Source organism: Gopherus flavomarginatus, chromosome 25 (genome assembly GCF_025201925.1).
Source record: "Gopherus flavomarginatus isolate rGopFla2 chromosome 25, rGopFla2.mat.asm, whole genome shotgun sequence".
In the NCBI taxonomy this organism is placed as follows: domain Eukaryota; kingdom Metazoa; phylum Chordata; order Testudines; family Testudinidae; genus Gopherus; species Gopherus flavomarginatus.
The window spans coordinates 6,449,193-6,471,798 of NC_066641.1; the positions used below are offsets into that span (position 1 = coordinate 6,449,193).

Consider the following 22,606-nt stretch of genomic DNA (forward strand, 5'->3'; position numbering starts at 1 on the left):
ATGTGTATGATATGTCAGGTACATTATATGTTTAGAATTTTGTGACCAGATATGCCTTGTCATAGCCTCAATTCTTTTCTATCCTTATCGATAAACTAGGCAAATACAATTTAGATGGGGCTACTATAAGATGGGTGCATAACTGGCTGGATAACCGTACTCAGAGAGTAGTTATTAATGGCTCCAATCCTGCTGGAAAGGTATAACAAGTGGGGTTCCGCAGGGGTCTGTTTTGAGACCGGCTCTGTTCAATATCTTCATCAACGACGTAGATGTTGGCATAGAAAGTACGCTTATTAAGTTTGCAGACGATACCAAACGGGGAGGGACTGCAGCTGCTTTGGAGGACAGGGTCAAAATTCAAAATGATCTGAACAAATTGGAGAAATGGTCTGAGGTAAACTGGATGAAGTTCAATAAAGACAAATGCAAAGTGCTCCACTTAGGAAGGAACAATCAGTTTCACACATACAGAATGGGAAGAGACTGTCTAGGAAGGAGTATGGCAGAAAGAGATCTAGGGATCATAGTGGACCGCAAGCTAAATATGAGTTAACAGTGTGATACTGTTGCAAAAAAAGCAAACATGATTCTGAGATGCATTAACAAGTGTGTTGTAAACAAGACACGAGAAGTCATTCTTCCGCTCTACTCTGCGCTGGTTAGGCCTCAACTGGAGTAGTGTGTCCAGTTCTGGGCACCGCATTTCAAGAAAGATGTGGAGAAATTGGAGAGGGTCCAGAGAAGAGCAACAAGAATGATTAAAGGTCTTGAGAACATGACCTATGAGGAAGGCTGAAAGAATTGGGTTTATTTAGTTTGGAAAAGAGAAGACTGAGAGGGGACATGAAAGCAGTTTTCAGGTATCTAAAAGGGTGTCATCAGGAGGAGGAAGAAAACTTGTTCACCTTAGCCTCTAATGATAGAACAAGAAGCAATGGGCTTAAACTACAGCAAGGGAGATTTAGATGGCACATTAGGAAAAAGTTCCTAACTGTCAGAGTAGTTAAACACTGGAATAAATTGCCTAGGGAGGTTGTGGAATCTCCATCTCTGGAGATAAAAATTTAAGAGTAGGTTAGATAAATGTCTATCAGGGATGGTCTAGACAGTATTTGGTCCTGCCATGAGGGCAGGGGACTGGACTCGATGACCTCTCGAGGTCCCTTCCAGTCCTAGAGTCTATGAATCTAAAAAAGACTTTTCAGAGGTTAGAAAAGACGGAATCAGATGCAACCATTTTTTCATGGGGTTTGCATGTGTAGTGAATGCTTGTACTTTTAGAAGATTTCATTTGTTACCCATTCCACTTGGCTGTCACCACTTAACTTTTATACATATAATTCTGTATGTTTTAATGAATATATTTTTACTAGAAAAATGATGTAAGGTGGCATAATATTGATTAATATAAATTGGCTTAATGGCTGGGTATGGTTCTTTTGTTTGGGTATTTTTCAACAAATGTTTGAGTGCAAGGTACTAAATGCTTCTAGAGAGAGATGGTCAATTGTAATTTTTTGACGCTATGTACAATTTTTGTTTGGATGGGTATTTGCTGTAGGCAATATTTCTGTAACTAAGAAATGTTTCCAGTTAGAGAGACTTAAGCATTGAGAGACTTAAGCATTGAGCAGACTTAACTGGATATGCAGAAAAAGAAAAATGGCATCACTACTAACAGTATTTTTCAGGATATAACTATGTATGTTAGTTTTACACGTTCTGTTTAAACAATCTGTGAGAGTGCCATCTGGTGCCAACAACAAATTTATCGAAGAAAAAGTAAATGTAAATTTTACAATTACTGTGGACTAGAAATTTCCTAACTACATATTTCAGAAAATTGCCATTTAATTTCAAACCACATTAAATATGAACTTAATAACAAATGTTTTATACGTGCAGTCTCAGATCGCTTTATGCTATGGCCAGCATGAGTAATATGTCTGTGTTTGTGCATGCTGGTTTCTCTTTGGATTCTTTTGGTCTGACCCAGGTGGTATGAGCTTTCCTGGTAAACAAAACTGACTTATTGGCTGGTAATAGAACTTCATGAGTTGTAAGCACGACCATATGGATGAAAATTTACCTCCTGCAATTTTAGCAAATTTCTGTGAATACATCTAAACATTCCTCTATTCCATCTGTACAAGATAATATTTCAGAGTGTTGTAACTTGTCTTTAAATAGTATTAGGCTACCACTGACCATCCTGATTTTGCATATCCACTCTCTTTTCTTAGAGAAAAGGTACCGTGTTTATGTAATGTCTGGATTGGTGGACTGGTTTAGCCTTAAGCTTTTTCTGCATTGATGATTTTTGGGTTTAGCTGCTGATTTTTGAAAAGGAAAATGAAACACTACAATGATTCAGTAGTGGAGGTGATCCTATGCTATCATTTGCTGTAATACTATGCTCCCAAGTGGCAAGGTATGAATGTCAATCTCTCTGCAATCTGCTTGGATTTTACTAATAGGAATTTTAAGTCTATACTCTTTTTTTTCTTTTTTTCTTTTTTGCCCATTTGATTTTAGATTACAGGACTCGATGTCATGAAGCAAAATTGTAGCTCTGTGCAGATTTTACTGGGGACTATTGCCTGACACAATCTCTTCAGATATTCTGTGTTGGGCAGAGTCCTTTATGCTTAGCAGTAGGTTTCAGAGTTTGTGTTTCTCAGTCTCTGTAGCTCAAAATAATGGGAAAAGTTCTAAGCCGTGCCTCCTGAATGGCACTGCACAGCAGATGCAGGACAGGGTCGAAAGTAAAGGTAGCCATCTTTCTTTTGCCTGGATTCTGTTGCAGGGGCCAAGACATCTCCCTGGCATAAATTAAAGCAACCCTGGGAGGGGCTCATCGCTTCCCCCTGGCTGCCTGTGGGCTGCACTGTAACCCAGAATCACTATGGCACTGAACACTCTGAGCATGCCCACTCCAGCTCCTGCCCGTGACATGTCCAGTATGTTGTGACCTGCAAAGAGGAGGCAGCATAGGTATATTCAGGCCATGTCTACACTCACCAGAGATCGAAGCTGCTGTGATCGATGTAGCAGGGGTCGGTCTAATGGGTCTGGTGAAGATCCGCTAAATCGACGGCAAAGCACTCTCCGGTTGACTCTAGTATTCCATTGGAACGAGAAGAGTAAGGTAAATTGATGGGAGAGTGTTTCCCGTTGATGCAGCGCAGTGGACACCGCAGTAAGTCGACCTAAGCTACGTTGACTCCAGTAACGTTGTTCACATAGCTGGAGTAATGTAACTTAGGTTGACTTACCATGGTAGTGTAGACAAGTCCTTACATTAGTCCAGTGCTGCTTCTGTGTCAGTGGAATCCTCTTTCCCCCTCCCCAGCCGATTATGGCTTTTTTTTTTGTTTAGCTCTTATACCACTCACTATATAGGGGTGAGATGAAGGGAAAGAATCAGCCCCAGCAAGTGAAGTACATAATTTTAATTATCCAGTGTTTTGCTCTGGGTGAGACATGAAGGTTCATGAGCTTACAGTTTGATATGAGATGCTGTGAGGAAACTGGATTTTACAGAGCCTTTTCTTCAAGGCAGCTGCAAATCTCTGCCTCTACAGTTACATTTCTGTGTTCCCATGAATCCTGAATTAATACTCTGTGTTATTTCAGGCCTTGGTGATCATGTTATCGCAGGTTTCTCGCATTAAAATCAGATCATCCCTAACTGGTATTTCCTTGTGGAAATGACCAGTATTCTGTGCCATATAGCAGATGCAGTTTTTTTCCCAAACCATCAGTGATAATTTCCATCAATGTGAATTGCTAAGGATCTTAGCTGAATCCATTAGTTCTGTCATTTTCTTGTCTGTCACAGGTAAACAGGACATGAATAAATGAACTTTTACTTCACGTGTCTTCACTCCCCCTCCAGACATGATGTGTTTGAGCTGTCAGTGGGTATTACACTCTTTCCTGACTTGGATTTAAACACTGTATTGTAATTTGTGGAGTTGCAGTTTCATTCATAGTAGCTTTGGTAGTGTTAATTTTCCCTATGCTTGCCTCCAAAAGACATACAGCAGTGTGGCTTGGCTATCATATGCATAGTGATGAAGTAATTGAGTACTCTGATTATTTTTATTGCTGTAAGAGGTCTTTTAGCGGTAAAAATTTAACAAAGTAAACTAACATCTTTATATTTTTTCTAGCTCATCAGGATTCTCTGGTGGCTGAAAATCAGTAATTAAGGTTTTTATAAATTAATATGAATAAATGTAAGAATCAGCTAATGCTTTCTCAGTTGTCTTGTTGAGATCTTGTAGATCAAAGCATAGTTTACTCCTGCGGGAATTCTGCGTCACTGTGCATGCACAGACTTCATGTCCCCTGCAGTTTTCTTTGCTTTCCCGCAGAAAAATTACTTCTGACGGGGAAGCAAAGGGAAGCCTCAAGAGTGGTCACACACCCTTCCCTGGCAGCTCAAGTCGGTCGGTCTGGGCATCTGGAACAGCCAGTAGAGATGTAAATCACCATGGGGGGTGTGGGTGGGCTGGGTGGTCGTGCGTGTGAGAGAGAGAGAGACATTCTGTCCCTCTCACCTGTTATTGCAGCATGCTCAGCATGGAGGGGCAGGGCTTTGGGGTGTTTCTGAGCAGGTAGGCGTGGGGCAACCTCTGTTCCCTCAGGCAGAGCAGAACGTAGCAGTCTGCCTCCATAGTGATTGTTACCATTGTCTTTGTGAATCCCCCAGGAGAATCATCCCCCCGCCCCCAGTGTAGACCAGGCCTTATTATAAGGACAGTCTGACTTATAAATGCTTATGGTGCTTTAGTGATTAGAACTGATCTAAATATTTGGACTGAAAACATTTCCTATCAAAATATGCTCCATGAACTGTTTGCTACTGACCTGTCTGGAGATGGTCAGTAGCCAGTATAAATTGTGAGTTTGATTCACCAGTCTTCACTTGCTCTTCAGTTGCCTATGATGTAACATTGAGCATATGGCTGCATATATTTGTTGACTAATAACTAGAAATAAAGGGTCAAACCTAGCTACATTACACCCTTTAGACAAAGGAGGTTTGGGGAAGTCCTCTAATGCTCCCCACTCTCATTCTCCATCCATTGCATTGTAGTTTAAATAAATCACCAACATGATTGAAACCAGCTTGATTATATTGTGTTATTTTGGCAAATAAAATGTGCAGAATTTTGCAGAATTTTAAAATACTGTGCATAAAATTTTTAATTTATTGGAGCAGAATTTTTGGTGCAGAATTCCTCCAGGAATAATAGGTTCACTGTTTTGTTAGCAATAGCTTTGTGTCTGTGAAACTTGTTTCAACATTGGACAGGGTTTTTTGCATCAATTGCATGTTAGAATTTGACTAAGCTTTTTGCTTTGCATTTCAAGTTTTGCATTGGGTTAGTGAATGGTAATTGCATGATATTATTTTTGGTTCTTTGGCTGAGTCTCATCTCCTGTGCTCAGAAATGTTAGAACATAGTCGCGTGACTCAGTTTCTCTAGAAGCATAGATTGCAGTATGTTTTCTACTCTCCCTGTGTCCTATTAACTATGAATACAAATAAATCAACCTTCATCAACCGAGTCTGTCAGATTCTGGCAGGCAGTGGTTTAGTACGTTTTATGTTCTTATCATTGTCCCAGTTTGTAGAAATTGTACTATTATTGGATATTTCTCCCCATGCTATATTGGACTGTTGCTTTATTAGAAAATCAATAGGTCTGTATTTCTGGCACAAGCTTGCGTTGCCTTAAGCTAGTAGACTACCTTCTGGAATTCTGCAAGTTATATTATTTCCAGGGAATTCATTCCGTTTTTTATCTGAGCCTCACATTATAAAGAGCAGGGTCCCTTCCATGAGAGAGACCTGTTAATGGAACCTAGGCATCTGGGTGCTGACATTAGGGACAACTATTCATTGATGATATGGAGCTATAGCCACACTTCTGTGTTCTCCGGGCCCCAAGGCCACATTTCATTTCTAAGCAAATAGGTATGTTTGTTTGTCCCTGTGCCTAAGGGGTAAAGTAATCCCAAAATGTTATACATTAAACTTTCTACTCTACCATAAAATAGTGAGCCATATCCACAGACTTCTGCCCCTTCTTCTCTGATACTTCACCTTTAACCACAATATGAAATTTGTTTCTGTAAAGGGTGTGTAAATATTTTTTGTTCCCCCTTACACTCTTCTGTTCGATTACAATCTCCAAAAGAACATTTGAAAAGATTGTTGATATCTTATTTCTCCTTGAAGTGAAAATGAAATAGAAAATGACATGTTGAAGCCCTTTCAAATGCATCCCTCCCTCCCTGTTAGCTAGTGCTTGCATAATTTCTGTTAAAATAACAAAAAATGATTCAAATATCAATGACTTTGAAAAGATGTGGTCAGTTCCTGTGAGAAATTTCTTACAAATATTGTGAACCAAAATGGAAGAATCTGACACTGACTCCTCCTGTGGTTTTGGGCAAATCCCTTAATCTTTCCGTGCCTCAGTTTCCTGTGCTATGAAATTAGGATAATACTTCCCATCATAGAAATACAGAATGAGAGGTTTAGAAGGGACCGCAAGAGTCATTTAGTGTCTGTCCCCTGCCACGATTCAGGATTTGTTGTGTCTAAACCACTCAGGACAGATAGCTATCGTCACAGAGATGTTTTGAGGATTAATTAACAAACATTTATGAAATATTTTGAAGATTAATATTGCTACATGAGTGCAAAATATTTTTGTCTGAGCTATCTCCTTCCGTGTGGCCACTACCTAATGCCGTCTTGTACGTTTGTAGTCCCCCGAAGTTATATGATAGTGCTTTAAATTGTGGCAATCTTGTATTCTGTGTGTGAGGTATCTATATGTGTCATCCCAATATACCAGTGACCCAGCATAGGCACTAATTTGGTTCTTCAGTATTTTTTTAATTTTTTTTTTGTAAGGGAGCTATTGTGAAATAAATAACTACATTTTCTATTGCAGGTTAAACTCTCATATCAAGGTAAATTGCAATCTAATGGATTGAGTACAGGGTTGGGCATGAAGAGACCTAACGTCTGTTCTCATTTCCGTGGCTTTTCCCCGGTCTGATGTTGGAAGTCATTATTTATTGTTATTTGTGTTACCATAGTGCTTATGAGCCCTAGTTGTAGACTGGAAGCCCACTGTGCTTGGCACAGTACAAACAGAACAAAAAGTACAGTCTCTTCCCCCAAGGAGCTTACAGTCTAATTGTAGGACAAGAGACAACAGATGGAGAGAGACAGGTTGGGGAGTACAAATAAACAATGAGACAGCATTTGTGAGCTTGACAGGCAGTGGTCTGTGCATATGCCAGCCTAATGATTGTCAAGTTTTTTGTAGGCGTCACAGCACAGGAGAGTTTTGAGAGTGGATTGAGAGAAGGACCATGAGGTAGCTTTACTGATGTTTATGAGAAGAGCCTCCCAAAAATGTGGGGCAGCGTTGGAGAAAGCACAGAAGTGCTTGTTTGAAAAATTAGCTTCTGCTGCCTTAGTTTCCTCATCTGTGGGAATGTGTCTGTGTGTGTTTTGGGGATAACACATTTGTAAAATGCTTTCAGATTCATGAATAAAAAGTGCTATATACATGTTAATATAATTTTTCACTCTAGATCCTCCATTCTTCATTTCATTCCATCTTCTCCCTCTACAAAAAAAAAAACCAACAAAGCACCCCAATAAGACTTATTTTATAAATAAAGCATGTAATTATGTTTGGAAAAAAAATTGTGTAAGCATATACATAAACCACTTACACAAACACACACATGCGTGCAAAACACTTGTATATGTAACATGTACCAGTGGTATTTTTTCTTGAAAGATTGGGGCCTAGACTATGATCTCTTTGAATAAGGTATTTTTTCTTACTATGTACAGTGCCGAGCACAAAGAGGCTCTGATCTCAGTTGGGGCTTCTTCATGCTGCCATAATAGAAATAATAAATTATCACAAATATACCTAAGTGGGGACAAATAACTTTTTTTTTCTGGTAATGTTTATTCTCCCTGCATTCATTCATTTGCCACTGTTTGCTTTTCTTGTTCATTGTGTCTTGTTGGAAATATAAATTATAAGCTTTTAGGGACAGAAACCTTATTCTTTTTAACTGAACACTAAGTCACCTACCTGCACACTTCTGAGTATTGTAAATGATGATAAACAATAATATTGTCTTATCCAGGATTTCCTCTATTCAGCCCAAGTCGTATTAAATTTCGGGGTAAGTCCGTAAGATAGAAATACTATTTTTCTTAGCTACAGCAGGTGTCAGATTTTACATTTTTTGAGATGTAATGTGGTCCTGTACATACATCTGCATGCAAAATGAATTGTGTTACCTTTATCTCAGCCACACTAGAACTTCGTATTGAAAAAATCAGAATTCTACTTAATTTCTTTTCCTAGCAGGACTTTAATTGTTGAAATATATCCATAAGACAAGTTAATTACAGTAAGTTACTAATGAGTATATTTTAGTGAATAAATGAGAAGTAGTAGTAGTCTAGCGGAAAAGAAACAATATGGGACTTCTTAAAAGGTGGCAAGAGGCAATAAGTGTGGCAGTTACTGAGCTGACAATATTTAGATTAATTTGTAAGTTAACTTTCTCCTGCAATTTTCAAAAAAACAGCAAAAGAACCTCCTTGATTCTCTGCTAACAGCTTGAGTGACCTTCCTTTGCTAAAGGTATGATAAATGGGTGGATTTAGGTTTGTTTATAATTGGCTGCTGTCATGTATGCCAAATTCCTGTTTTTTCCTTCACTAATTAGAATGTCTGCATATTGCAAACAGTGGTGCCTTCTCTCCTAGGCAGATGGCTTGCTCTATAGGGAACTTTAGTATAGAGAACATGCAAAAGTACCAAATAACTGTTTAGTCACCTGATTCAGATTATTACTTATACTGCACGTGTGTGTGTGTATATATATGAAATATTAAAAATATTAAATATGGAAAAACTGTTTAAAATTTGTTTTTTTTTAAATGCTAGTAATTAAGACCAGCAAAGTGAGAGAGAATAATGTTAATATGCCATAGAATTATTTGCATGGTAGGATTTATTCTGTTTGAAATTCTCATTTTCCATTTGAGTCTAGCCTTCCTAATGTACTTGGATTTAAGCAATTGGAGTTTATATTAAGCTGCTTAATATGAAAGTTGTCCCTAAGTCAAGATTCTTGCATGAACATTTTGAGCAGGCCATAGGTTAATGAAAAGTGAAAGTAGAGCACAGACATGCTGCTGAGGAAGCATTAAGTTGCTCTCTGCAGCTGAAGTGTTTTACGTAGGCACCTGTGGGCTTCATTGCGTTCAATATACAGACTGCAGTATGAGGCAGGCACTGACTCTGCTGACTCCAGTACACTCCTTCACTGCTGTTCTGCCTGTTTCTTGCTGTCCAGAAGACAGACAAAATGGTGCAGTGTGTTCTGGGTTTAGAAAAAAATAATCTTCAACATGATCCAGAGGTGAGTTTGTAACATTGAGTGGGAGAGGAGATTATGTTAGCAAGATTAAGGGAGTGGATGGAAATCAGGATGTATTATGTTTTCCTGTATGTTTCAGAATGCATTTGTAGGCATTTGTATAGTGATATGTAATGTATGGATACATACAGATTGTGTGTGGAGATTTAAAAATATACAGTATATATACAGTATATAGATGTGTGTGTGTGTCCATGTGCCTCCATGTTTATGTTAAAATATTTATAACATTTTTAAAGAAACATTTAGTTTTATTTTAATACTATGGATGTGTCATCTGAATAATTTGTAAGCAAATGTATGTTTTTTCTTTAACTGTCACAACTTCTCCCAGTTTCTCTCTTTTTGTTATTGTTTTATGATATTATAGAGCTTTAGTAGAGGATTCTGAGCTGACTTCAAAAATCAGAGGAATGAACACTAGAGTTGACACTTCATCTTTTATTGATGACTGTAAAACACTGTTAAGTTCGCATTGCAAATAACTAGACTTTAAATTATTACCTTTTTTAAAAAGTGAAATGTTTGTAACAATCGGCCATATTGCACACAATGAGGGAGAGGATAAGGAATTGGGACAAGAGTCATAAAGAAACCAAGGACACAAATGCGAACATTTAAAAAAAAATGTCTCTTACATTATGATCTTCATTTATATCTTTCTTATTTTTAAGCCTGTATAAAAGCATAGACAGTTAAGTCAATCAGAATAATGTTAATGAGAAAAACATAATAGCAACAAAAATTGTAATTTCAATACAATCTGATCAGAGTAGATCTTATATTATACATTATAATCTCATTATTGTTATGTTGCTGGAGATTTATCACTTTTCAGTTTTTAAAAATATATCTAGATTTCTCTTTAGTTTTTGATGTCTGAAATACATGTGTTAACATACTGCTGATTCACAAGGTTTGGTCATGGGATGCTGCTGATTTTAGAGTGTAGAGAAGGGGCTGGATTCACCAGCCACAGCTGGGTGTGCATTTGACAGTTTGGGCTGAAATACGTTAATAGTGTAGTTCCCCCTCCTGCTCCCCTCAGAAAAATCATTCACAGAGTAACATTTCCAGCAGTGGTGCATTATCATGGGGGAGGGAGGATAGAGGGCAAGAGGACATGTTAGTGTTTAAAATTAGGGAGCCCTTGTCTTCAAATTAAGGGAGAATACCATGCTTGTACACTTCAACAAATAGAAAAAGCTAAGCATGTAAACAAAGTACACAGACATCTGTGTTGTTATTGCTTAGCTCTTTGGGCATGTGTGTGCTTGTATGTTTTTAGAAATTCAATTATGATATGACTTGGTAATGAAAATTCTGTTTTTGTTGGGTGAGAAAATAGTATCTAACCAGGCAGTTGAAATACTGTATTTTAAGGGATAAAATTATGTTTGTTTATTTTATTTTAAGGCATTTTAACATTTTACTTCCATTTTTCTGTTTGTTTCATTTGTTTATTAATGCACTTTTCTGTTTTGTGCTTTTATAGTACATGCACAATCCCCACCCCCTCTTTATTATACCAGAAAAACGTAGCTCAAGGCACAAGGAACATCAGTCTTGATGTAATAGTACTGTGTACTTCATACTTGATATGTTTTGTAACATTTTCTGGGAAGAAGGTACACATCCCCATTTTCCTCTTATGCCTAAATCACCTCGTATTGCTCTTCACAGATGCCACTCTCTCATAACTGACATGAAATTCAGAACAATGTATAAGACCTATAGATGCCAAAAAAGAGTAACAGAATGCTTCAGTATATACTCTAGGGAGTACAAAAGGGATCTACTATACCATATTCTACCTCTTCATGTCTCTAGAATGTTACATAACTCTGACGGAGCTTTGCAGATGAAACAAAGGAATCTGACTGGCTTTTTTACAAGGTACAGCACTAGTGAGACTCATTCAACCTATGTGCTCCCACATCAGCGTGGAGAAATGATAAGAGTAGAAACATTCTGAAGTGAATATTTTTGTTACATTAATGGCGGCTATTAGATATTTCCTTTGGATTGTTATTTCTTCCAGCCAGTCGTTATTCTGTAATCAATAAGTGATCTGTAATTTGCTTGTTAATGCGTAACTGCAACTTACCACAACATTCTAACCGGTGCTTACTTTGTGCCAGGGCTGAGCTATGGCATGTCTGGGTTTGGCAGTTCATAGCCCAGGCACCTCTGGGCTTCGTGCGTCAGCTATGAAAGTAAAAAAATAATTTGAGCCCCGGCGTCTCTTTCCTCACAAATTAAGCATTGATGCTAACATACTTTACGGTGGCTGATTATACTAGATAAATGATTTCTTCTTACAGATATGTTTAAAACAAAGGTAAAGGTTTTTAAATCTCCCTTAAGAGGAAAAGTTTACATTTTGTTTAATGAAAATAAAGAGAATCACAGCTTCTTCAGATTTTGGAAATATGACATGGTGAAGAGCTTTACATTAAGGACAGAAGATTACTTGAAAAAAGCATTGGCCACCAGCCTCAAAAGTATCTTAATTTAACTGTAGAAGCATGTCATGTTGGACTTCAGGGACACTTTCTATGAGAAAACATAATTGGCATTCAAACAGCAGGGTGTTGCAGTCAAAACAGGTGGAGAATTGTTTTCTGTCTAATGCTTATTAGGGACACCCTCCAGAAAGGAGAATAATGCATGCTCGCCTTTACATATTTATTATTCATGGATAGCTGCTCTAGTGAAATACAGTTATAATTACTTAACCAAATGTATGCCTTCTTCCCTTTTAATTTAAAATATTTAAAAGGTTAGCTATACTCAATGTACTGAGTGCATTCTTCTGTTTGAAACCACAGTAGTTCAACCTTTGTTCTATTGCAGTTGAGAGGCTACAGTGAATATGTGAAAATGTTGTAGGTATATTAGTGGTGAAGATTTAAAAAGAAAACATAAGAAATCTTGCTGAGTCAAGGCTGGTAAAGCAGAACCAGAAAAAAACGGAAAAATCAGGTAGCAGCGGCATATGTACAGATATATTCCCCATGATAAAAATCAGCCATGACTGGTACAGTCTGCTTCTGAGCTGATTTTTCTAAATTATCTGATATGCTAATAGAGAGGCTGGGGGGAGACAGCTGGTTGCTAGTGTTACATGCTGAAAACAAAATGGCTGGTGGATATTAGTGCTGCAAATTGCAGATGAGGAGCTGGCTGCAATTAAGATTTTTTTTAATTGAAAGGGAATTAAACTAAGTACAATTATTTGGCTAGCTGTTGGGCCAGATGTTATTGAGATAGCAGAAAGGAAAACAATTTTTATTAAAGAAAATATACAAACAAATCTTCAGTTGCTCCTTAAAAACAAAGTTTTTTTTATTAAGAATTAAATGCTAGATAAATGTTCAGCTATGCAGCTAGGGACTGCTAGTAGTGTTTCTTGAGGGAATTTTGTTAAGAATAGTTGACCCAGACTTTATCGGTACTGCTCTCTTTGCAAATGTACAGCATGTAGTATGTAATTCTTTAAAGCAAATACTTCAGTGCTTTTTAAAAAAAAAAACAAGTTGATGCACACAAAAGCCCTGTCAATCACAAAGTGTTTTATGTGTTGCAAGAAAAGCTGTTTGGATCAGGAGATAGATTTCAGTTTCAAGCTTCCCAATGATTTCATTTGTTAAGGAGGAAGGGAGGGCTCTAGGAAATAGATAGGGTATTTTTAGTTATAGGTCAGGTTGTGTCTATGGGCTTGCACACATTGGTTTGTCTTCCTCCTGAACAGTGCTCCAATGAAAGGAAAGTTTCTGTGACATTTGGAATATCTGTTTTCACTTTGGAGAATTTACCTTTCTGCCACTGTGAACCAGATAATTAAAAAAGTTTGACTGTGACCGAAAGTGATTTCCATTTGGTAGCTATTTAATGGCCTGCTGTATTGGAACTGAATTGATAATCTTCATCTAGATTCTAATGGAGAATTTCAGCCTCACAGAAATACCACTGCAGTTGGTACTAACTGGCCCCTTTCTTGAAGCTCTCTCTTATTGGTAGAAGTGTTCCTTCTATGTCAAGTAAGGTATGCTGTTTGGCAATTTGCAGTGCTGCTACCTATGGTATGCAGTGGCTGTTCTATGAATACGTAAAAGATGTTGGTCTTCATGTCCATTACTCTTGTGCCTTCACAAATGCTAAATTCACTACAAAAGGATTTAAGCGCTGCAGTATTTGCACATATTGCATTTTCTTGTCCCCTTCCATTTCAAGAAAAATAAGTATAACGTTCCCTAAGAAAAAACAAGATAGGCAGAGAATCATAAATGAATTTGCAAAAGATCTGATATCCCACTCTTAAATCTTTACCGGCCATGGAATTGTAACTTTAAGGCTGACTTGGTCATCTGTTCCATTGCTTTCAGAACATAAACTGAGGTGAAATATTTTCATTTAAATTTATTTTGTCAAGCTATAGCATCTTTGATGTTATAAAGTAGGTGGCGGTCTGTTCAGGTAAATGTTACGCTATTTCATAGCATGAGTTCTATTGCACATAATGTGACTTGTTTGGATGGTGCTGCAGACATTAGTCCTGTTAATTCAGCAGGAAACATATTTACATCAAAATTGTCTATGCACATATACAAATTCCTCATTTGTAAATATTAATTTCATTAGGATAAAATAAGGGGCATATGTGTTAAACAAGAGGCAGAGCTTGGGCCAAGACTTCTGAAAGTGGGCCTATTAGTTTTAATGGAGCAACAAGATGAGCCATATCACTGCCCTATCACAGGCTGTACACTGAGCATGCTAAGGCCCTAATGCTGCAAAACAGTACTCATGAGAGTAATCCTTACTGACATTATCAGTTCCTCTGACCTCAGTGCAACTACTTGCATGAGTAAGGATTACTTGCATGAGCAAGGTTTTGAAGAGCTTGGTAATTAAAAGGAAGGAAGATAAAGTCAGTTGTCTTGTGTTTTACTTCACGAAGCTGTGGGCCTGATTTCTTCATAGTTATTCCACTGTCGTCAATGCAGTATGCTAAAAGGGTATGATAAATTTGTTGATGCTAAAGGATTCAGTGGACTTAATTTCAGTTGGTTTATGAAAGTTGTGGTTTTGTTTGGGGAAATAAAAGTTACAGATCATAGCTTACTATTTAAATTGATATGATGTTTTAGACAGAGTACTACTAGAACAATAATTATGACCTTAGAATTCACTTAGACCAGTTGATTTCCTTATTTGCACTGATCAAAAATCATTGTTCCTTGTTGGTATATACAACATTCCTCAAACTTTATTTAAATATTAACTAGACATTTTTAACTTGAAACACACTATGAAAACTTTTAACATCTATATTAACAATCTAAAGGTTACTGATTTATGGTTTAAAATTCATTAATATTTCTAAAGCTGTTACTTTAGATTAACTTTGTTTCCCTATGATGACATATATTCATCCACGCTCTTGGCAGATGCCTTTTACAGTCAAATAATAGGTTTAATTATAACAGGTTATTTTATCAGAGAGTTATTGCTGAAATAGGGTGCCTCTTGTTCCAAGTGCTGTTAGGTCAGATAAGTAGATTCTAAGATTATAATGATCTCACATGCTGTGTAAGAGTAAATCAAGCATAAATCATCTTTAAAATAATTGCAGCCAATTATTAAGAGATCTTGCAAGTTTATTGCTGCTTTGGTTATGCTGCAGGTGGTTATGCAATAATTGATCAAAAAATGTCAGGACAAGGGACCTGCACACTAGACACCCTGCATTTTCAAATTATATTAGATATTATTCTGAAAGAATTTATTGATGGGAAGACTTATATCTGTCAATGCTTTCTGCATTAAAGACCAAATATATATAATCTTACTGCAGAGATGCAAAGATTATCTCAGATTAACACAGAAAGCTTGTGGGACCATTTCAAAATAATGAAATCAGTTTTGTCTTGAAGCTTGATAACAGTACTCAGTTTAGTGGCTTCTCTAATACTTATTTAGTGTGTGATATGATGGTGACAGCACATAGTGCTATCTGTATGAAATGAAAGAAATAGCTGCACAATATCAATATAAAGTGACAAAGAGTCCTTTGGCATCTTATAAACTAACAGACGTATTGGAGCATAAGCTTTCGTGGGTGAATACCCACTTTGTCAGGCTTTATTTATAAAGTATTAAAATGTCATAAAATAGTTAACTTTTTATGTGAGCAATGTTATCACTTTTTTCTTTGATGCAGATAAATTTGATGCAGGTTGACCCTCTATCAGTTACACGTTCCTAATGCAGGTTTTACCACTGAGAATTGGCCCTGTAGTTTCCCCCCCTTTTCAGATGGGTTTGGGATGTGCCACATCCTCAAAAGCATCGACAAAGCAGTGTCCTCTGATACTCTGCACATTTGTTCATGTGAACCCACATTTGGTGCAAGAATATTTTATATAAAGGACTGTCCCGCTGCCACCCTCACTTCTGTTCCTGCTACCATAGGTTGCATTTTGCTGAACCATCACTGCGTACTACTCTTTTCTGTTTTTATAGTTTCTAGATTGTGTGTGGTTTCAGGGGACAAATAAGTAATGTAGTTTCAATAGTTAATCTTTAGAATAGGTAGGTTTGTGCTATTGAATGATTCAATGCTAGTTGTAGTTAGAGTGACCAGATGTCCTGATTTTATAGGGACAGTCCCGATATTTCGTAGCTTTTTTTTAATATGGGCTCCTATTACCCCTCACCCCTGTCCCAATATTTCACACTTGCTATCTGGTCACCCTAGCTGTAGTCTGTGTCACTGCCTGATTCCAAGCTGTTCCTTGTCCATTCCATTCTCTGTTATAAAGCCAATTTTCCTCATTGTAGTCCTGCATTAAAAAAAAAATCAAGATTAAAATAATGTGCAGTTTGTCGCAATAAAATGTCCCCAGTGGATGAACACACCTGAAGCTTTAAGTAGGTAGGAGAAGGGTGCCTGTTATATCGCATGGACTAGAGTATTGGAAGAAGGAGTGATTGCATTTTGGATTCTTTGATCTAATCATAGATGTAAGTGCAAATTTATGTTTCCTTGGATCTCATATGTTGTCTCGATTCCAGTTTGGGAAACAGTGACCAGTGCTTTACTCTTTACCCTGAGTTCTTACTTAGTATCTTCAGGTTCTAGGAGAATAGGATTACCTCTAAACTGTCCTGCCTCCAGTCTACAAGCTCGGATTTAAGAGTATCCAGAGTCAGCCTTTGTGCCATTTGGGCTGGAATTAGAGGTTCATCTATCTGGTGGGCTTTTGAATCCATTTCTCCTGTGATAGAGCCAGGCCAGTTGGGAACAACAGAGTAGTAGAAGGGAGATATACTGGCCACTGGATAAGCAGTTTTCTTTTCTCTGAGTGACCAGAGCAGGGGCTGCTCCAGGCTAATGGAACACCTGACTCCAATTAACCTGCTAAGAGTCAGGTGAGGCTGTTAAGCACCTGACTCTAATTAAGACCCCTCTGATGCTGTAAAAGGGCTCACTCCAGTTAGGCCAAAGACAGCCAGAGAGCCAGAGGAGAGGAAGTGCGTGCGTGCAAGCAAGGAACTGGGAGCAAGAGGCGTGCAAGAAGCTGAGAGTGAGTAGGCATACTGCTGGAGGACTGAGAAGTGCAAGCGTTATCAGACATCAGGATGAAGGTCTGATGGTGAGGACAAAGAAGGTGTTGGGAGGAGGCCATGGGGGAGTATTGTTGCGCAACTGTACCGGGAGGCACTTTAGACAGCTGCAGTCCACAGGGCCCTGGGCTGGAACCTGGAGTAGAGAGTGGGCCCAGGTTCCTCCCAAACCTTCGAACTCCTGATCAAACACAGGAGGAATTGACCTGGACTGTGGCTTCTACCAGAGGGGAAGGTCTCTGGGCTGTTTCCTGGCCCACAGGGTGAATCTGTGAGGTGGGCAAATCTGCCAATAAGCGCAGGACCCACCAAGGTAGAGGAGGAACTTTGTCACACTCCCCTCAAGGCTTCTGGGGCTCATGGCCTCCTGCATATATGTGATTGCATTTAACATATCTGCAGTCTTGGTAAATAGCAATTACAATACATACGTGATTATGCATCACTAAGTTCAAGAATCCCTCTCCTGATGGATTGTATTTTCCCATGTCCTCAGGGGAGTCATATTTTCCAGTCTCTGTCTGCAGTGGTAGGAATGGATGCTGCACACCTGGCCTGGGCAGCATCTCTGGATAATCTTTAGAGTCATGTTATGTTATGGTAGCTCCAGCAGTCATTGCTTTCTAGTTTGTTACCAGACTGATGGCACTAACAATTGTGCTCAAAAGAATGTGAAGGTAATAAAGAAAATACAGTTGGAAAAGTCAAGTGTAGGTGATTATCTTCCTTTCTTATCATTTCACTTAGTTGTGGGAGAAGCAACTAAACTATCCAGCATAGTTGTAAGGCAGTGTTATCAGTTAATCATGAGTACAAAGAGTGCTTAGGCATGGCAGGGTAAAGAATATGAACGAACTGCACATTTTCAGAATAAAAATGTTGTGCATAGCTATTATAACTTTTTCTTTTATGATGGGGGAAAAAAAGGAGAGGGAAGGATGGCTTAAAATGTTCCCGTTGTAGAAGTGCTTTAGTGGCTCATAAAATACTGCTTTTTCATTGTCTCAGTTGCTGTTTAATGACCTAAATATCTGCATTGCCAAACTGGGTTATTTAAAATGTGTTGATTTGTATAGTTTTCTCAAGAGGATGTGCAAGATGAGCAGTGACTCAGCATGTGTACTCAACAGAGCTGTTACATGATCAGAATATGCTACTGTGGTATGGTGGAAAAATGAATATAGTTTATTTTATGTCATGCACTGCTGTTGTCCATTTTGCCTTGATACGTTTATTTACCTTTTTTTAAAAGTTGTTTGTGAATAGTGTGTTTTGGAACTGTACAGACACAAGAAAAGGCGTTGTCCATGCCCCCAAAGAACTCATCATCTAAATTAAATTACTAGTTCAGACAGGTAACACACAGTTTTAAGGTTGTTTGAGTTCTGCATGTTTTGCAGTTAAAGTGTGATTGAGGAAGGATTAAGAGGAGGAAAGGGAGGCCGTTTGATGCAAAGGGAACAAGAGTCTGTTCCAGGTGTAAGGAAAAGCATGGAAGATGGCGTGACAATTGCAGTGGGCGAAGAATGTAAAGTGGCTGGTTAGGAAGGAGGTGCATACTGTAGGCAGTGAGAAGGATAGTAGGAGGAAATAAGCACAAAGATGTAGGCAGAGACACAGTTTTATGCAGGGCCTTTAAGAGTCTTCTTTAGATTAATAAGAAAGCAGTGAAATTATGAAAAATCTTTTCCCAGGCACTCAGTGGGATCTGCATACATACCTCCAGCTCAACATTATCTGCATCAGTTCAAATATAACTTTTTTCTAAAGCTTGGAAAGTGGTAAAACAGCTTTCTTCCCTCTAAACTTGAAGTGATTCTAAAATTTTAATACATTTAAAAATCATAGAATCATAGACTCATAGGACTGGAGGGGACCTTGAGAAGTCATTTAGTCCAGTCCCTTGAACTCAAGGCAGGACTAAGTATTATCTAGACCATCCCCGACAGGTGTTTATCTAACCTGCTCCATAAGACGGCCGCTGCTGGCACCCACCGCCCCAGTACCGAGGTGAATGTCTCGAAGTTGCCGGCCTCCACCACGGCACTACCAGTGCCTCTGATGGAGACGGCACCAGTGACTGCTTCTGCCTTGGCACCACTTCTGAAGACCTCTGGAACCACAGTGCCAGCACCAGTGACATCAGCACCCATGCAGCCCTCTGCACCGACGGCGCAAATAACACCGCTTCCCACGGCACTCACACCATCAGTGCTGTGTCTTTTCCTGCACCATAGGGATTTGTTTGTCTCATCCACTCCAAAAGTCTCTTCTCTTTGGTACTGATGTTTCCCCGAGGCTATTGGTTCCACATCAGCATCTGTCTCCAATTCCATTGTGATTTTCCAGTGATGAGAACGATGACGCTGAAGAGGTATTCTCCCCTCCCCACTCTTCCACCATCAGAACACTCATGACCACTTCATCACCCAGGTCTCGATCATCCTATGACCATAACATCCCTCCCTGGTATGGACACCCATGGCTGGGACCTCCCATGTCCTATCCAGGCCAGTGGCCTTATTGGAGACTTGGGGGTCATATAGAAGACGCCAACACCACAGCAGACACCCTAGTCTTCATAGGGAAGCATCAAAATCCCCACCTCCACCCTCACATAGAATGGAGGAGGACATACAGGAAGACCCTGTGGCAGAGCAGGCAGTAGATACTGCCCCAGATACCTTGCCACCCATGAATTCCTCCCTTTGTCCTGATGAGGCTATAATGTCTCCACCACTGACAATAGGGGGGGATTTTTCCCAGTTTCAGGACCTGTTTAAAAGAGTGGCCGATGAACTTAAGATTGCCCTTTAGGAGGTGTCAGAAACTCAGAATTAGTTAACCGACATCTTACATACTTCCTCCTCCTCTAAGATAACATTGCTCATCAACGCTGCTATCATGAACCTGGCAAAAACAGCTTTGCAAACACCAGCCACAATTCCACTTACCTGTAAAAGGGCTGATTGAAAATACTACATCCCACCTAAGGAATCCGAATTCTTATTTACACATCGAGCTCCTGATTTGCTGGTGGTAGAGGCAGCCAACCAAAAGGGCAAGTAACAACATTTCAGATCCACTCCTTTGGACAAGGAAAGCAAGAGGCTAGACCCCTTTGGACGAAAAGTCTATGCTTCCTCTGCACTCCAACTCAGAGTGTCCAATTATTTGGCTCTACTGGCTAAGTATGACCACAAAAACTACGCTAAGTTTAACAATTTTGTTGACATTCCAGAAGCAAAGAGACAGTTCAAATTATTAGTCTCCGAAGGCCATACCATCACCTACATGATGCTGCAAGCTTGACTAGATGCTGCCGACTCTGCAGCCAGATCCACTGCCACAGTCGTAGTCGACGCTCCCGCCCTGTCCGTCTTCAGGGACCCCTCTCACGAACTTTGTTGTGCCAAGAAGTAGAACATCTCCTCCAATTGGGTGCAGTGGTGTTGGTCCCCGAACAACACGGGAAAAGCGGTTTTACTCCCACTACTTTTTAAAACAGAAGAAAAGCGGGGTGGGGGTTACCCATCCTCAACCTCAGGTGACTAAACAAGTTCGAAAAGATGCAACGGTCACTCTAATAACTATCATACCAACGCTGGAACAGGGGAACTGGTTTTCAGTCCTTGACCTCCAAGATGCCTATTTTCACGTGACGATATACTCCACTCACAGGCGGTTTCTCAGATTTACGTTAGGCACAGACCACTGTCAATACAAGGTGCTACCCTTCAGCATGTCAACAGCACCTCTTATCTTTTCCAAAATCCTTGCAGTGGCAACGGTTCATCTGAGGAAGCAAGGAGTTGTTATATTCCCTTACCTGGACGATTGTCTCCTCAAGGCTCATACTCGATTCGAAGCCATTCACTTCCCGCAAATGCCAGTAAACTGCTTCCATAGCCTCAGCCTATAAATAAGCACAAGGAAATCAACAATAGAACCTACCCAACAGCTGGTATTCATCAGCGCCTATCTTGACTCCACGACAACGAAGGCATCCCTCCCATGGGACAGATTTGACTTCATACAAACAATCATGGCCACAGTGTGCAGCAGCCCATGAACCACGGCCCATGAATACCTACAACTTCTGGGCCACATGGCGGCATAGGAATCAGTAGGAAGCTATCACACGCTCCATTTATATAGACAAGAGGAAGAGATTCACGATATGGTGCACCACAAAACAAGCATACACTGCTTCTGCTCTTCTCCCAATGATACAAGACTATCTCCTATAGCTCAGAGTAGTTGGGCCTTTCTGTCAGCTCACTGAAGGTCCACCTAGTGGCAATCACTGCTTTCCATCAAAAGACTGATGACACCTCCATCTTCACCCACCCTATCACCAAATGATTCCTAAAAGGCATCCAAGCCCTCTATCCAGAAGTGAGGCCACCTACTATTCCTTGAGACTTAAATCTTGTGTTCACTCTCCTAATTTGTCAACCATTTGAACCTTGGCAACTTGCTCCTTCTTACACCTGTCCATGAAAGTATCCTTCCTCGTTGCCATCACATCTACGAAATGTGTAGGGGAGATGGGGCGCTTATGTCTGAACCCCCATATACCATCTTTCTTAAGGACAAAGTTACAGTGGCACCTATCCCAAATTCTTTTCCAAGTGGCACTCATCCTTCCACATTAGCAAACCACTGCAGCTCCCAACTTTCTTCCCCAAGCCACATGCGAACTCGTTCGAGGCGACCATGCACATGCTGGATGTTAGAAGAGCTCTCGCATTTTATCTGGACAGAACAAAACCATTTCAGGCTACTTCTAAACTCTTTGTATCCGTAGCAGAACGATCCAAGGGAGCGCCCATATCCACACATTCTCTAAATGGATATGTGGCTGTATTCTACTATGCTATCATCTAAGGGTTGTTCAGCCTCCAACAGCCATCAGAGCGCATTCTACAAGGTCCATCTCCACTTCCACAGCATTACTAAACAATGTCCCATTGACAGACATTTGCAAGGTTGTTACCTGGGCATCTGAACGCACTTTTGCCAAACTTTACACCATCACGCAAGGCCCTAAAACAGATACTCAACTTGGCTGAGCGATACTTTCTGCTACTTTATTTCCTACTCCGAAGCCTCAACCATCTTAAAAGGCACTGCTTTACAGTCACCTGAAGTGGAGCACCCACAGGGACATCTCTTGAAGAAGAAGAGAAGGTTACTCACCTTATGCAGTAACTGAAGTTCTTCAAGATAATTACAAACAATAATTATAAGCAAGTCTTAGTATACAACATTTGGTGATGCACAAAAAGTTCTCCATATATACAATTATATCAATGTAACAGTTACCACATTTGTATTTTAGAGATTTTTAAGTAAAACAATGAGAAATATGCAGAAGAACAGATTAATTGTTCATTGCAAGATCCAGGTTTACAATCTCCATTCCTGTATGTGTGCCACTAATATTAATTTTGGAGCT

At 39.4% G+C, this 22,606-nt stretch overlaps 1 protein-coding gene across 7 annotated transcripts in view; it reads left to right on the plus strand.

Annotated features, from left to right (window-relative positions):
* Window positions 1-22,606, plus strand: part of TANC2 (tetratricopeptide repeat, ankyrin repeat and coiled-coil containing 2) — a 628,479-nt gene that overhangs the window by 235,823 nt on the left and 370,050 nt on the right. For 2 of the 7 annotated variants that reach the window (XM_050934870.1, XM_050934872.1), the window contains exon 1: window positions 9,369-9,495. The exons of the other annotated variants lie outside the window; for them this stretch is intronic. In XM_050934870.1, the coding sequence (XP_050790827.1) occupies window positions 9,485-9,495 (11 nt within the window). In that variant the 5' untranslated portion in view covers window positions 9,369-9,484. Of the gene's footprint in view, window positions 1-9,368; window positions 9,496-22,606 lie in introns of those variants that run through there. 7 annotated transcript variants of the gene reach the window in all.